Raw genomic sequence first — 17,199 nt, 5'->3', positions numbered from 1 at the left:
TGACCCCAAAACTAAAACAGCAACAACAGCAGCAAAATCCAATATTCATCGGTTCAAATCAGACAGATTTTTAACCAAGATCAAAGATACTGGGGTGATTATCGACTGAGTGAAGAAGTAGGTAGGGTGCTCATTTCCTGAGTGGGAAGGGGGTTGGTTGCTGGGGGCTTGTGGACTTCAAGAACCTCCATCTGAGTGGGTGGCCATAGGAGGTCTGGAAGGGGAGACACCTCAGCACATGGGGGCCCCCTGCAGAGTGAAGAGACCATGGGCAGGGGAGTTGCGGGGGTGGGGGATGGTGGTGACAGCAACAGAGGACCCACCAAGGAGGGGTCAGTCTTGGAGAAAGGGAAGACCGGGGAGAAACAGAGTCACAGAGACCAGCAGATGGGATTTGATGAGATCTTTTTAAACTTCTTCCTTTCCAACTTTTCATTTTCTAAATTTTCTGTCATGGGCAAGTGACCACCATGAGAAAGGAAACTATTTTTTTCCAAACAACTGCAATACCCTAGTGTGTGAGAGTGTGTGTGCGTGTGTGTGTGTGTGAGTAGCATGGGGGATGCTTCACATCCCTTGCTTGGAGTTCATTTCTGGACAAACACTGTGCCGTCTGTCCTGATTTCGAATGTTCATGTTCTCTTACCACAGGTCCGGGTTCTCTCTGAGGTTCCCTTGCTAGATGCCAACAGGCTCGTGGCCAGTGTTGGCTCTGGCAGCCGCTTCCCCTTCTCTCAGGTTCCCTGGTCAGGATGAGTGCAGCGTCAACTTCAGACTTGAGGATCTCACCTTGTCACTTGGTCTCTTTCGGCGTTAAGTTAATTTCTTCTATTTATTTCCCCATAGCCTTTGCCCATTAACGAAGCTAATGGAAAAATACTTTTCTACAACGTCTCATGCTCATCAGCGGAGGAAACCCAGTCCCTCGCTGAGATCCCTGAGCCCCAGTACAAGGCGGAAATCCCACTTGATAAGCACGACTGTGTCGTCAGTGTGGTGGCAAAGAATTCTGTTGGCGCATCGCCACCTTCTCAGATAACCAGTATGGAAATTCCCAATGGTGAGTACTTCAGGTAAAGTAGTTCTGGGAGCTGGGAATGAGAGTGAGGTATGCCTACAGCTGGTGCTGGCTCCCTGACCCAGTAGCTCTCTGTGTCCCTGCTGCCTGATACAGAGGCAGGGCCACACACTGACTAGCAGTGGCTAGTCAGGATTCACTCACTGCAGTCATGTTGACTCAAATCATCGACGCTGATGGATGAAATCATTGCTGTCCCCAGCGACTCTTGCAGTATGTGGGAGAACCATGGAGGTGGATATGGCTCTAAAGAAGAATTAGTTTAGCAGCTTATTCAGATGGCGCTTTCACACATCTCTCCAAGACATGAGTGAGTGCTGATGTTACACCAACTGCGCTAGGTAACAAAGTGTCACGCAAGGGAAAGTGCTCATTTAAATTGCAGCTTGGAAGCCAAGATTTTTGTCTGTTTGGGGGCCATACCTGGCAGTGCTTAGGGGTTACTCCTAACTCTACACTCAGAAATTACTCCTGGCGGTGCTCAGGGGACCATATGGGATGCTGGGGATCAAACCTGGTGTGCAACACATGCCCTTCTTGCTGTACTATCACTCTGGCCTTCAATATTCTTTATTAACAGGAGTTCATTTTTGTTAAGACTTCCCCCCCCAAAACTAAATTTTCAGTATAAGCTTTAAAATAGGACCATGGTATCATTTTTTTGGTTTTGATTTTGGACCATACCTGGCAATCCTCAGGGGATACTTCTGGCTCTTCACTCAGGAATCTCTCCTTGCAGTGCTTGGGGTGACCATATGGATGCCAGGGATCAAACCCGGGTCAGCTGTATTCAAGGCAAGCACCGTACCCACTGTACTTTCACTCCAGCTCCCATGGTGTGATTATTGTAGTTGCTTGGTACCTTCCTTTAAATTTTTGTTTCTTTACCATACCAGCAGTGCTCAGGAGTCACTTACTGCTTCAGTTCTGGGCGACCTACTTGGTGCTAGGAATTAACCCTTTCCATGTGAAAGGCTGCAATTTACCCTCTGAGCATCTCCCCAGCTGACTTCGGTTTGGCGGATGACCTGTGGTGCATCCAGCCCTCCGCTGCCTTAGCCTTTTTCTGAGCCAGGGGTTTACGTGAGCTCATCCACCTCCTGGCCTTGCTGACTCTGCTTCTGGGTCATGCCTGCCCCGGTATGGGGTGTCATCTTTCACCTCTCACTCTTAGAGGTAGAATGAATTAATCTTTCGGCCCTCACTCAAGACCATACCTTATGGCTTGCCATTTAACTGGGTTTTTAATTTGTTTCTGTGACCAGAGGGTTACCAACCAGGGGTAGCACAGTGCTCCCACAGTGCTCCCACAGTGCTCACAGTGCTCAGTCTCAGAACACTGACCATGGCCCTGAGAGCCGAACTCAGCAGTGGAGAGAAGCCCTCAGGCATTCACGCATGGGTGCAAAAATACAGACTCATGAGAGCAAGCAAAAGATGAGTGAATGATAATCAAATTTGTAGATTTCACAGCTCTTATAATTTTAGGCCACCCTACACTTTATAGTACTGTATTCTGTGTGCTATATATTATTATATGTCCTCTCTTGGGCTGGAGCAATAGCCGCAGCGGGTAGGGCATTTGCCTTGCACACAGCCAGCATGGCCAACCCGAGTTTGATTCTTCTACCCCTCTCAGAGAGCCCGGCAAGCTACTGAGAGTATCCCACCTGCACGGCAAAGCCTGGCAAGCTCCCCGTGACGTATTCGATATGCCAAACACAGTAACAAGTTTCACAGTGTTACTGAGCCTGCTTGAGCAAATCGATGAGCAATGGGAGGATGTCCTCATAATTCATAAGCTATATTCCTACCTTTTTCACATTTCCTTCAAAAGATAGTGATTACAGAATTATACAGTGGTCTGGTCAGTCGCTTTCACACAGCTTCTGAAACCTCAGAACATTGTTCCTCAGATTTCTCCAGTTGTGTCCTCAGTGGAGTCTTCTCTGGATATTTCCTAGCCATAACAAAAACAAAGAGCCAGCAGGCTCTGATGCCCAAGGCTCTCTGTACTCAAAGCTAAGTTGTTTTGTGTCCAGCAATAGCTTTATGTATGTATATCAGCTATGGAAATTGTGTCTTTCCTAAAGGAAGGGTGGGGAATTCCCCTTTTGAACACAGTGTCCTAACCTGGCCTAAATGTCTCCCCAACTGTGGGCCTCCCGTACTTTGGACCGTTTAGGCTTTTTCCTCTGGCACTGTCCCTAGAGCCATCCTAACCCCACAGGGGTTTCGGCAGATCCCTGCAGCTCTGACTCCAGAATTCCCTCAGCCCCATCCTTGAAAAGAAGGATGGGGAGGTCCAACTGCTCATTCACCCGGAGATAACACATGCCCATCTGTGGACTCTGTGCCCAGGGCCAGGGTGCAGGTGCAAGCCCCATCTGCGCTCATGGTGGGCACTCAAGTCCATAGAACATGATGAGCAGAGGGCATCCAACCTTCCCTGCAGTTCCCTCCTCCTGCTCCTTCCTGCAGCCCAGCAGGGACCCTCCGGTCCCACCCTACTCCATCCCTCTTTCGTGACTCTCCTTCAGTTTTAAAACTTTAAAACTTTACCTCAGGTTTGTCTTGACTGAGCCCTGTTCTTCAAACATTCGTACATTGATTTGGACCTCTTGCCCATATTCTGGGGATTTTTCCCTCTCTGTTGTGGGGTTGAAGTCATGCCTGTAACCTTCTACTCCTCCTTTCTTGTTGCAGATGATATCAAAGTGGAGCAGACTGTTGGGCGGCGGAAAGGCTTTCTCTTCACTTGGAATTACAACCCCAACATGACATGCGACTATGTCATCAAGTGGTGTAAGTCCTCGCAGCCCCAGCCCTGCCTCATGGACTGGAGGAAGGCTCTTCCAAGCTCCACGGAAGCCACCATTGAATCTGGTGAGATATGGCCATGCCTCTCAATGAAAGCTACTGGGGAACATTTTAAAAAGAGCATCTCATGGGGAGACCAGGTGAAATCAAGTCATGGTGCCCTCAGCCTCTGGCCCTGCTGTGTGTTGGCTTCACTTCTCTGGCAGGTGCTTTGCGGCAGTTTCTGTGTGAGAGCTTTCATATCCTTCCACCTAGTAAGTACATTTCCAGAAAAATTTTAGAGGAAATAACACAGGTAGACATCTACGAATGCCCACTACAGTCTTGCTTAGTGCTGGAAAATCCAAAAGCAATCCAAAGAGCCATTAGGAGAAAGAATAAATTATGGAACATCTATGAAATGTCCCTGGTGTTACATAGTATTACAAGTAGTGTAGAAGATTTTACCACTGTCTAATTGCCAATTTCTCCAGACCAGAGCCTCATTGTATATACTTTTGTGCTTCTGGCTTTTCACAAGAGGGAGCATCTCAAAAGGGCTCTTTGAGTTGGAATCAGGGTGCTTCTTGTGGCTGTCCAATAGTTTCCCTCAAGGTCGATCCCTGGCCTTTCCCTGAAGAGAACTTGGTGGCCTACTCCTTCCACACAGGCACCTCCCGGGAGCATGGAGCTTCCGGTGTCTGGTCCTTACAGCAAGCAGAGAGCTGCTTTCCAGAGGAGGGGTTCATAGGAGCAGGATGCGATCCTAGGTGGTTAGTCAACCAACCCAGTTCCTGTTTGGGCAGAATAAGGGGTCAGGGCAATAGCACAGCAGGTAGAGCGATTGTCTTGTCCAGGGTTGACCCAGATTCAAGCTCTGACACCCCATATGGTCTCCAGGACAGAACTCATCCCACTTCACCAGGTATGGCCCCAAAACCAAGAAACGGGGTGGACAGCCTATCTGGGAATAAAGCATCATGGTTTGATTTGCAGAAACAGAGAACACCTTCATCATGACTTCCCCCACTTCGCAGTGGGGTCCTCTTAAAACACCAAACTTTCAGCCGGGGGCGGGGGGCAGCGGGGGCCTCATGGGAAGGGGGGCGTTCTGGGCCATCCTTCACGCCCGACCGAGGTCACCAGCTGCCCCCCTCGAGCGGCTCTCCGGCACGGCCACGACTCCAGAGCACAGAAACCAATCTCTTAACTATCTAACTTTTAATAGAAATACTTCCAGGGTTAATAAGTGAAACAGCAGAAATCCAAAACCGCGCGGCCGCGATAGCATTTTATTCTTAAACCAAGCTGTAGAAAGCAAATCATTTCACAACACTGTTTCAGCATATCTGATTGGGGGGGGGGTCGTAAACTCTAAACAATAATTGTGTATCTTCTATCGAAACAATGTATCTAGTCAAAGTAGATAGAGTATTAACTAGATCTCATCTGCCTCACAGGAATTGGGAGGGGTGGGAGGTGGGGTTCTATTGGGGCTCGCGGTTAAAAATAAGTATTGGTAAAGGGAAATGTGTTTGATACTTACATGACTGAGACCTAAACCCGAAAGCTCTGTAACTTTTCCCACAGTGATTCAATAAAGAAATAAACTATTAAAAAAAAAAAAAACACCAAACTTTCATGGCAGTAGAAGTGCCTGTAATTGTGGTTTATTCAGGTTTCACTCAGGTTTCACTCGGTGTTGACCAATTTTGAAAATACAGGTAGATTTTTTATAATAAGGCATCTGCTTCAAGGTAACATTGGAACTATCAGAATAAATTGTTACAAATCTGGTATTCCTTAAATAGGTTTTTAGAGTAATCTTTACGTATGAAGTTTACTGATTGTGTTCATCCTATAGATCAGTTTCAACCAGGCGTGAGATACAATTTTTACCTATATGGATGCAAAGCTCAAGGATATCAATTACTGCGTTCTATAGTTGGATATCTAGAAGAATTGGGTAAGTTAAGTGGATAAATTTTCTTTGAATTTGAGGTAATATGAGAAATTCTAAACCAAGACTGAATTATAAAAATAGGAAGATTAGCTTAAGGATTGAAAAATAATTTACACAATAATTTTTTTATTATTTGATTACTTTTACTCCATTTGCTTAATATTTATATTTTATAAATCTATGGTTGTCATTGAGAAAAGTTAACCTTGGATGACAAAAATACTAGATTTCCTCTTACACAAGTTTTTATAAAGAGTTGGCTTGCTCAGGACTGTTGATTAAAAAGGGAAAGTCAAATGAAATCATTCAATTTGAATATTCACTTAAAAATTTTATTTTAGGGTTGTAATGTTTGACCCTGGACTGGTTTATTTGTATTTGAAAAGCATGCACACCAGAGAGCTGTTTATTATTTCTAGAAATGGCTGACTCTGGTTAAAGTAGTCTGGATAGGGTTAGAAATCTAACCCAGGGCATCAGGATATAGAAGATAAATGATACAGTTTGTGAAATCCTCAAAGTCACTTTCTCTGACATCCTAAGGAGTCATCTGACTTTGCATCTTCAGCCTCAACCTTCTTTTCCTTTGTCTTCATAGCATTTCACAGACCATCCTTATTTACTAGTCTGTCTTCTCCCAACAGAATTGGGAAACTTCATCAGAATTTATATTCATAAGGTTGTCACTGTTGCTCCCAACACATACAAATGACTTAGATACTTTTCCAGTCCACAATACAAGCTCAGCAAATACTTATTGCCTAAATACGTAAAGCACACCTGGGTGCATGTTATTTATAGTAAAATTTTCAATGATAGCATCATATGTGGATACTGAGTCACCAAAAATTACGTGAATGTAAAGATGATACACTCTAGAAAAGTGTGTTTGATAATTTTAATGAGACTATTAATGATAGATGTTGATAGAAATAGTATACATAAATAATTTAAATACTTTTTTTTAGGAAATAAGAGAATAGAAAGTAATTCTTTGAGATGACACAAAATCATAATCTATTATACAGTTCTCTTACTAATATATTAATATTTATATTAGCATTACTTAAAGCATTATAAACTGAAAATCAACAGTTTCATCTATATCTCTGTAAAATTAATCTGTGGGAAATTATATTGGGATATCTTAATATTCAAACCTGTAAAGTATCCACTTAGTCTACTTAGCTGTCAGCCCCCCTGGTAATGACAAGGTATTGTTTCAAAGAATGTGTGTTCAAACAGCATTTTAAAAAAAAAGCATAAAGAAACTTTCCACTGAAAATGATGTGAATCAAGAAAACAGTGAGTCTATAACCAGTGCATTATCTCCTTCCCTATTCTCATCTTGGAAGGAGGAAAAAGCCCGTCCTTCCTGCAGAGTGAGGCTGATGGTGCCTGAGCATGAGAGCAGGAGACTGACGGAGCTGCCGAGAGTGAGCTCCCTTCCAGGGCTCCTCAAGGCTTCCCCTGGCAAGGCCCATGGCTCTCCCCCCATCCCTTCACCATAGTGCCCGGGTTACCCCCCACTGAGACTGTGCAGTCCAGCGGCCACTCAGACAGGGTGCTCTCCACATGGTAGGCATGATCTTGACACCAGAAGCATAAATGTTCACTCTCTGATTAAAAGTTGCACAGACATAAAAAAACAGATAAATCACCCCCTACTCTCCAGGATTCCTCATTGGCCTTGGTGCCCCTGGCCCGTGCAGCCTCCCAGTGCTCAAGCACAAGTGCCCTCCCCAACTCTCCCACAGGCCGTTCCCCTCAGTCATTGATGTCTGCAGGGAAACTTTGGCCTCTCACGAATTTTTGTTTCTGAGAGTCAAAGATCCTGGGTATCTGGAACCATGAGCACCCAGAGAGCCCCTTTCAGCGTAGAGGACACGGAGAGGCGGCAGCTTGTGAGCTGGGAACCAGACTCAGGCAGGCCCAGGGACCACTCACTTCAGACTTCTAACTCCCAGAATGAGGAGAAATAAGATTTTATTGCTTCAAAGCTAAAACAGTGCCAGAGAGATAGCTCGATGCATGTTTGACTTGCGAGAAGCCTGGGTTTGATGCCTGGTGCCATTAAATAAAATAAGTAGTAATAATAAAATTGAAGCTTACCAAAAAAAGGCTTTGGTAACTTTTGCAGTATTAACAGTAATTTTTGTGTAAAATTAGAAAAAATTTAAGTGAAGTCCTGGGATTCATTCCCCAGCACCACAAAAATAAACATTTTAAATAAAAGCTGGAAAAAAAATTAAAATACTAAAAAAAAATTTAGGCTATTTTGTCAAAAAATTCTAGGATCTGTTTTTTGTCTCTGGTTACAGCGAAAGTGTTGGTCATAAAAAAATCTCTGAAGGTTTATGATTAAGTGGAAATTCTAACCCGATGTTTCACTCTTGAGGCTGGAAAGCTCATTAAACATTATCTTGTTCTTTATTCAGAAGCCTTCATTCAGCTGTTGACGTTTTTTCTTTTACAGCTCCAATAGTTGCACCAAATTTCACTGTTGAGGATACATCTGCAGATTCAATACTAGTGAGATGGGAGGACATTCCTGTGGAAGAACTTAGAGGATTTTTAAGAGGATATTTATTTTACTTTGAAAAAGGAGAAAGAGACACATCAAAGATGAGGGCTTTGGAATCGGGTAAGTAAATTACCAGACTGAGCATAGCATCTCATGGATGTTCCTCATTAACTGCAGACAAAGGAGAAAAGAAGAAAGGGAGGCCTGCAAAGTGGTTCAGTCCTGTTTTCCAAAGCGGTTTGAAAAAAAATAGAGAAATGCAAACACAATCATGTGATGGATAGAAGTTTAATACTTTAGTATGTGATAAATCACATGGGTGGTCCTTTCAGAAATCGTTTATTCTGAATCCTTTGGTTCTAAGCTCCATAGGATAGAGACTATTTCTTCACATGGTCCATTACGGTATCTATGAAGATTTTTGAAAGAAGAGAGAGGAGAGAGGGGAAGACAGAGAGAGAGGGAGGAGGAGGAGGAGGAGGAGGAGGAGGAGGGGGAGGGGGAGGGGGAGGGAGGGAGGGAGGGAGGGAGGGAGGGAGGGAGGGAGGGAGGGAGGATAAGAGAGAAAGGAGGGGGTAAAGGGGGACTTCCTCCTCTTCAAATGTGGGGGGAACTCAGTAGCCCGGGATGCCCCTGTGTTAACCAGAGTGAGCCAGAGCCTGCTGAGCTGGGAGCCCCAGTGACTTCTCAGGGGATGCGCGGATCCAGCAGGACTCCCACAGTAGTCACTCTTGACAGTTGTTGAGTGAATGTACGAGGACCTTAGAGAATTCTCAGGCTTACCAATGCAGAAATGTTTATGTCAGCTGCTGGCTCTTCCTTCTCAAGTCATGCTTCCCTGGCAGTCAGATGTTTCCTGTCCGTAGCCACCTACCACGAGCCCATCATCTCCACTGCTGGAGACTTTCATTACCTTTAAATGATTGCTGCTTGGAAAGAAGCCATTTTAATTATTTAATTCCTGCCCTGACACTGAGAGACCAAGCCTGGGCTGGGTCCCTCCTGCCCCCCGGAGCAGCTGCAGGGTCTGTGCACCTCCCAGGACACATTTGGTGTCCTGCTCCAACAACCCGACTCCTTTGACTCTAATGTTCAGACATTTCACATTTGAACCAGTAAAATTCTAACATGAGACCCAGTAGATTGGTCAGCGAAATGAGCAGAGAAAACAATAATTGCACACAGAGCCACAGAGGGCAAGAGACTGGCACACTGAGTGCAGCCAAAGGCCCATGAAAGTCCTGAGTTTGATCCTCAGAACCGCATGGCCTCCCGATGCCACCCAGTGTAGCCATCCTGCCTCCAGGAGCTTTGTGCTTCTGGATGTCCAGCATCGTGATGGGTGGCCCTGGTCTCCTCCACCAACGCCCCCGCTCCCAACCTAATTGTGGTAAGAAAAAAAAGAAAGGATTATGCTAAAATTGGCATTTGAGGGAGAGGAGAAGTGGTGTGTATGACCTAAAGGAGCCTCGGGGGTGAAATCCCGTGAGCTGCCAGCTTGACTTGCCCTGCGGGCACAGAATTGAAGGCTTGCTGGGAGGATGTGTCCCCAGAGAGTGGAGACTGGTTGAATGAATTGTCCGTGGAAGGACAAGTTGGGGACCACCAAGCCCTGCACTAGCTTCAGGCAGCTAATGTGAGGGTCTCTGTTGGCGCCTGAACAATTTCTTCAGAGAAACTGAACCAAACAGCCTTGCCCAGGGGGACAGAGTATGTGGGGGTGACCTTCGCACTTCCTCCTGTCCCATCCAGCTAATAGAATATCTGCAGCCAGGCCTGGGACAGGAAGTGAGCGGATCTTTCATTGGAAAAATTAAATGGTCTCCGAGGAGAGACATCAAAGGTGCGGATACTTAGGGGACTTACCCAGGATGGCCTCGATCACTTGCACCAGCAGCCATGAAGTCACCTACCAGTAAGCACCAATTCCCACAATGCGGTGCTTCCCGTGAGCCTTTCTGGGGCTCACCATTAAGTATGACACGCAACCAGGGCCAACAGAAGAGCTGAGAAAAGCGTCTCACATGAGAGGAAGAAGCAAGACATCTAAGGAAACAGTTCCAGATGAGGAAAGACCTTTGATAAAGACTCCTTGGACAGTCAGGGAGATGGACTGCATTTTCTGGGAAGGCATCATGCTTAAAACTCAGTGCTCAGAAAACGCCTTGAAATTAATTTGTGCTCCAAGAAATTTTTTTTAAAGGATTAAAGAGAAGATAGGGAAATTTAAATATAAAAATAGAGGATGTTTCCCCCAATTTAGAGGCTGAGTGAGTAAACTCAGAGTTGAAAGATGACAAGCTAAATCATGAGTCAAAAGACTACAGTTTGTTTTTTTTTTGTTTTTTGTTTTTTTTTTTGCTTTTTGGGTCACACTTGGCGATGTGCAGAGGTTACTCCTGGATCTGCACTCAGGAGTTACTCTTGGCGGTGCTCAGGGAGCCATATGGGATGCTGGGAATCGAACCCGGTCAGCCACGTGCAAGGCAAACACCCTACCCACTATACTGTCTCTCTAGCTCCCATGACCTGCCGTTTTGATCATGCTTTAGGTCAAGAAGAAAGGGAACAAGGACAGGAAAGAAACTTCTGGATTACAGACATGTTTTTTTTTTTGTTGATATTGTTGTTGTTGTTTTGGGAGGGACTTGGGACTACTTCCCACTATACTCAGAAACTATTCCTAATATAGTAGTTAAGGAACTTGTGTCTCATGCAGCCCACCCAGTTTGACTCCCAATATCACATGGTCCACAAGTGATCCCTGAGCAGAGTCAAGAGTGGTCCCAAGCACTGCCTGCGATTGTGGTCCAATCCCCAGCATCCAAAAAAGTAAGAAATTCCTGAAGAAATGGTACAAGGACATCACTAAGAAATAAAAAACCTACCTCTGTAAGAATAAGAGCAGTCATTCAGAACATAGTAAACTAAACAGGAAAGAAGATCTGCACCTCTGTCTGTTGCCACGGATTTCCAGAGCACATAGTGTATAATAGAACAAGTCCTGGAGCAGAGAAAAGTAGCTCCTGTGCAAAGGCTCAGCAATGAGGACGCAGCAGATGTATCAGCACACCAGCTCGGAGAAGAGATCACAGTCGTGTCGTCAAGCTGTTACTGTCCCTGTCCTCCTGTTGTTCATCGACTTGCTCAAGCCGTCCCAGTAATGTCTCCATTGTGAGACTTACTGTTACTGTGTTTGGCATATCGAATACATCACAGGTAGCTTGCCAGGCTTTGTCGTGCGAGCGAGATACTCTTGGTAGCTTGCTGGGCTCTCCAAGAGGGGCAGAAGAATCGAACCTGGGTCTCCCGGGTCGGCCGCATGCAAGGCAAACGCCCTACCCCCTGTGCTATTGCTCCTATTGCAGGAAAATTCGTTCACCGAAAATTCTATACTCAGCCCATCTGTCAACCAAGGCCAGACCAGAATGAGGGCATTTTGAGTTGCGCAAGCCTGCAAACTTTTGCTACCTCAGGCTTCCTTTTAAAGCCACCAGGTGATTCAGAGGACTGGAGCTCACTGCATGTAGGAGCCCTTGCTTTGCTTCTGGATATGGCATAGGTGGAGAGGGAGGTCCCCAAACCAAAAAAGTAAAATAAAGAAGGATAGGGCTTTTGACTTGCACATTGCCGACCTGGATTTAATCCCTGGCACCACATATGGACCCCCTCCCCCCACCCCAGGCATCATCAGGAATGATCCCTGAGCACAGAATCACAGAATAGGGAGTAATGTCTGAACACTGCCCTGTATGGCCCCACGGGGGGGGGGGGGGGCGAGGGGGGGAGAATGCATCAGCCTCAGGAAGTGAGGCAGGGCATAAGCTCCGGGGGTGGCAGCAGCCGAAGGTGGCCTTTTGTGTCTTCCTTCCCCCACCAGCCGTAGGAAAGGAGGTTCAGGAAGGGGTGGAGAAGAGATTGCACTGAGATTTTGTTGTGTGGTACCACATGAGATGTTGTGTTGAATATTCATTGGCAGATGTGGGAAGAATTAGGAATTGGCCCACCAAGCAAATGAGGGGAAAAAGCAGTCATAACAACAGGAAACAAGAAAGGCAGCGTGAATGAGCATGCCGGGCCATCTGCCTGCGCAGCAATTCCATATTTATATGATCACAGACTTATAAACACTGAGTTCACTGTGCTACTGCTGCGGTATGAATGGTGTTGGCGGAGCGGGAGTGGGGTAATGACAGTGTGGCGGGGACCGAGTAGATGGTGTCTAAGACTGAGAGGAATCAGGACGACTAGTCTGGGTGTATTTCAAACTAGGGAAGTAGACACCCCCAGAAGCCAATAACGTGGTTTGCCCATGGCTGTTGAGAGCAGGCGCAGGTGCTGGCAGGACTTGTTACATTTTGTTATTAGTCATCATGTGGCTTAATTTTTTCATTGAATTTTTGGGTGAAAGAAATTGAATAGTTTATTTAAACAGTTTTTCACACTGTGGAAGTGGTTGAAAGACTTCCCTGAACCAGAGAAGGTCAAATGCATGCTTTGTTTACAGAGACCCAGGTTTGGTCCTCTGCACTGCATAACCGCCCCCCCACAGCACAGCCTTGAGTGACCCTCTCCAAGAACACTGAGGCGGGAATAGTCCCTCAGTACCACCAGTGTGACCCGACCATCCCCCCTCCTCACCCGCCACCACCATAAAAAAGAAGGGAGCTTCTTCCTTGCTTTGTTCTCACTCTGACATGGAGTGAGTACTCCCTTGCTTATACACTTGCTTTCATGAAGCCCAACTCAGCTCATAAGGACCATCAGTCTCAGCAACAGCTTCTCCTGCCCCATGGCCATGCGGGATTGCTTTGCTCTTAAGACCAGAAAGACATGGGCTTGGTGATTATCTGCTATGTGCCCGGCATTTCTAGAGGACACCCACTAGAACTTCAAGGAACCCACGTTGTCATGTAGTCATGCCCTGACTCATGGGTAGATTCACACTCGGGTGTTAAGAATAATGGGCCCAACTGCCAGGGATGTGACTCTGTGGTAGTGTGCATACCTCAATGTGTGAGGCCCTGGATTCCACCCCCGGACATCCTGCAGGCAGTCGCACACGCACACGCACATACGAGGCTACCCACCCAGGTTCCCAGCGTGGCTGACTGCAGAGATGCAGGTTGAGCATGGCTCCAGCTGCTCCTTGGGCCTTGCCCCTGCAGGAAGCAGCAGTCTGGCTCACCAGGAAGGGAGGCGGGCCTGTCAGGTCAGGGAAGCATGTGTTTAAAATGGTGGAGAAATCAGGGATGCTTTTCTTCTCTTTGCAAACAGGCCGTTCTGACATTAAGGTCAAGAATATAACTGATACGTCCCAGAAGACGCTGAGAATTGCTGACCTGCAGGGTAAAACAAGTTACCATCTGGTCCTGCGAGCCTACACGGATGGCGGAATGGGCCCAGAGAAGAGCATGTTTGTGGTAACAAAGGAAAATTGTGAGTCAGATTATGCTGTTGAGATGCTTTCCTTTCTTAAATGCACTGTGCGCTGTTTAGTGATTTTTTTGTTTATGTAGAAATCCTCTTTTAAAATTCCACACCATGTTGTATGTTTGTAGTGGGTGGAAGGCCATGCTCAGAAGGCCATGAGGTGACTTTGTATTTATGCAGTGGATTATTTGAAGCCATTTCCCACCTGAGTACCTAAGAAATTAATGGTTGATGACATCGGAAGCCCAGAGTTCTCATTTGTGTTGAGATTTTGTAGTGGTCTTCCAGTGAGCAAGCATTTTTGTCCTGACTCTTTCTGTGAAATAACCTGCATTGGTGTCTAAAGCACAGCAGTCCTGAACTGAAGAGTAGAAGCAGAGAAGGGCAGAGAAATGGACTTGCCTCCCCTCAGTCCTGGCACTTCCCTTGCCCCTGAGTTAAGGCTCACACACAGCTCTCACAGGAAGTCAGGAGGATGGCTTCTTTGTCCTTTAGCAGTGCTTGGCCATGTCTGCTGACATCAGTGATTCTCATAAAGGAGAAGTGCTCCAGGCTGGTAGCATGTGGAGGCTGGGGGGTGCTGCTAAACTTCCTGTAATGCATGGGTCAGCCCCCTCTGCCCACCTCAAGCACAGTGAAGAAATAACTGGTCTAAAATGTCAGTAGTGTCATGGTGGAGAAGCCCCATCCTACAGTGTTCGTGTAATGGTTATTATGGTATTTTTACGGTTCTGTTTCAGTAGTTTTTCAGTGTCCTGGAGAATGGACTGGGATTTTTTTTTCCTCCTCCAAGTAGTCTAACTTAAGTATCTTCTAGTGCAAAACTTTTCTGTACCTCAGACAGAAAACGATGACTTGAGTGTTTGCAATGCTCTCTTTCAGCCGTAGGATTGATCATTGCCATTCTCATCCCAGTGGCTGTGGCTGTCACCGTGGGCGTGGTCACCAGCATCCTTTGCTATCGGAAACGAGAATGGTAATGGTACCTGCATTCGTACTTCCTTGCTTATTGGGTTTATGTGTGAGCAAACAAGTGCATCTTTTTGGTTGAAACCGGTAAAGAAAAAAACAAAAGTACTTGTTTCAGTCAGAATTTCTTTCGGTTTTACCATGGCATATGGCCTACCATTTAAAGGTTTCAGAGTAGAAAGGTAACTGTTCCCTACTTTATTGACTTTATTAACTTCATTTAAAGTAATAGTGGTTGTTCCCCAAAATAATCATAAATGGGAAACAACTGTATGTAGGACTCAGAGTAAATGAATCTTTTCTCAGAGTATGGGCTCACATTTCCAGGTGTTCTGTTTGTAAAGTCTGGTCATGTTCTCTTTTATTTGACAAATGTAAGTGACCCCTCTTATGTGCTGGGCAATAGAGTGAGGCGCAAGATAAGTATTAGTCTTAGGACCCAGTGACATGGGGAAAGCAGATGTTACACCAATAACCTCTGGAGATACAGAACAGCGGGTGAAGCGTGTGCTTTGCACACAACTGACCCAGCTTCAGTCCTTGGAACTCCATATGGTCTCCCAAGGAGCAATCTCTTGGCACAGAGCCAGGAGTAGGCCCTGGGAACTGCCAGGTAGAGCCTCTCCCCCTAAACAAACCCAGTCAAACAAACCCATGACCTCCCAGAGAACACGTTGGAGCGTGAAGGTGCATAGTCAGGAGGACAGAGTTGAATCCTGTCTCTGGAAGTGGGAAGACACTTCCTTGTCAGGATTACCTTTGAACAGCACTCCAAATGGTAACAAGAGGAGAAAGAATGTGCCAGGCAGAGAGAACAGCATATGAAGTGGGTGCAGAAGTGAGAAGGAGGTTGATTTTGTGGCAGCAGCGAGAACTTCGTGTCTGGGTAAAGCAGGACAGTGAGGGCAGCAGGTAGGGAAGGTGGGCTGAGATGAGGCGAGTGGGGGATTGTTCAGGTGGGGAGGTGCCCTGTGAGGTAAGGTGTTGGGGGAGGAGAGGTTGGGGCATGTGTGTGAGGTGGAGATGAGGTGAGAAGAAGAGATTAAGATGATGGGAGGGGGAAGTGTAGAAAACTTGGGGCGAGGCGAGTCCTGAGTGTCAGAGGAGGTGAAGCGAGATAAGCAAGAGGTTCCTGGGAGCCAGTGCCCGCTGGAGGTAGCCACTCTGGGCCGGGCTGGGCCAGTGTCTGTGTCTGCTCCTGCTGAGACATTCCCTGATCAAAAGGGCCTCCTCTACAATCAAGAGGAGAGCCGATTCCAGCCGTCCTGACTTATGAATCAGAGTAGCAGTAGTTGGAACTACATTGTGTCCTATTGGGGTAACTGTTCTAGAGAAATCACATGTTAAAAATGATTTCAGTATCAAAAAGATAAGCAAATAGATTAGAAGTTAGATTCTTTTAGACTTACAATGACAGTTTTATTTTTTCTGCAGAGGACTAATAAAAAAAATTTTTTTTTCAGCTATAAAAATGATACAGGAGCCAGAGATAGTTTAGAAATGATGTGCTTTACCACCACCCCACCCCAAGCCCTGAATTCTACTGGGAGTGACTCCTGAGCACCACTGGCTATGGCCCAGACCACCCCCGCAGTCCCACAGTGATATGATAACCAAGCAGATCTTGTGTTTGTGTTTCAGTTTTGCTCAGGCTTGGAAGCTCCTTTTGTCACGGCAGCATCTGTTTGGAGAAAGTCTGCACTGCTTTGCTCACATACGCTTTGAGCATGGGCTGTGCTTGTTTTGCAGGAGCAGTGCCTGGGCCTTACTCTGGACTTGGTATCACAGTCACCATTATAATTCTTGGCTTTTTTTAATGTTATAAGAAACGTAAAATTTTTTGCTTATTGGAAGTTACAGATTGTTTCTGGCTTCCAGATAGGGACTTTCCCAGGCATTTTCCAGAAAGGTCTACCGAAGGGGTCACTGAGAGGATCTCCTGGGTTTGGCTTTATTGTGGTTGAGCCATACCTAGTGGTGCTCAGGGCTTACTCCTGGCTCTGCACTCGAGGATCACTCCATAGTGCTAAAGGGACCATATGGGGTGCCAGGGCTAGAACCCCAGTCAGCCATGTACACGGCAAGCAGCTGACCTGCTGTGCTATCGCCACAGCTTCCAGGATCTTTCGTGTTTATCTCAGGTGTTTGTCATAGTGCTCAGAGCAGACATTCAGATTAGTGTGATGGTTTATTAGCCTGTTTGTGATTTTATATTTATAACATTTATTCTTTGTTTAAAGGATTAAAGAAACCTTCTACCCAGATATTCCAAATCCAGAAAACTGTAAAGCTCTGCAGTTTCAGAAGAGTGTCTGTGAGGTAATCTTTCTTACATTATTAGTCTTTGAAGTTCTGTCTTTCAGTCTTTCAGGAAGAGCTTTTTATAGCCAGATGCTGTTCTAAGTCAAATGCATTGAGGAGATAGCAGTTCGA

At 46.0% G+C, this 17,199-nt stretch overlaps 1 protein-coding gene across 2 annotated transcripts in view; it reads left to right on the top strand.

Moving 5' to 3' along the window:
• LIFR (LIF receptor subunit alpha) overlaps positions 1-17,199 on the top strand; it is a 78,546-nt gene that overhangs the window by 53,695 nt on the left and 7,652 nt on the right. For both annotated transcript variants that reach the window (XM_056112036.1, XM_056112037.1), the window contains 7 exons: positions 847-1,060; positions 3,785-3,964; positions 5,742-5,843; positions 8,317-8,484; positions 13,642-13,803; positions 14,680-14,773; positions 17,007-17,085. In XM_056112036.1, the coding sequence (XP_055968011.1) occupies positions 847-1,060; positions 3,785-3,964; positions 5,742-5,843; positions 8,317-8,484; positions 13,642-13,803; positions 14,680-14,773; positions 17,007-17,085 (999 nt within the window). The remainder of the gene's footprint in view (positions 1-846; positions 1,061-3,784; positions 3,965-5,741; positions 5,844-8,316; positions 8,485-13,641; positions 13,804-14,679; positions 14,774-17,006; positions 17,086-17,199) is intronic.

Source organism: Sorex fumeus, unplaced genomic scaffold (genome assembly GCF_029834395.1).
Source record: "Sorex fumeus unplaced genomic scaffold, SorFum_2.1 ptg000015l, whole genome shotgun sequence".
NCBI classification, from domain to species: Eukaryota; Metazoa; Chordata; class Mammalia; order Eulipotyphla; family Soricidae; genus Sorex; species Sorex fumeus.
This window is presented reverse-complemented; position numbering and strand designations above follow the sequence as displayed.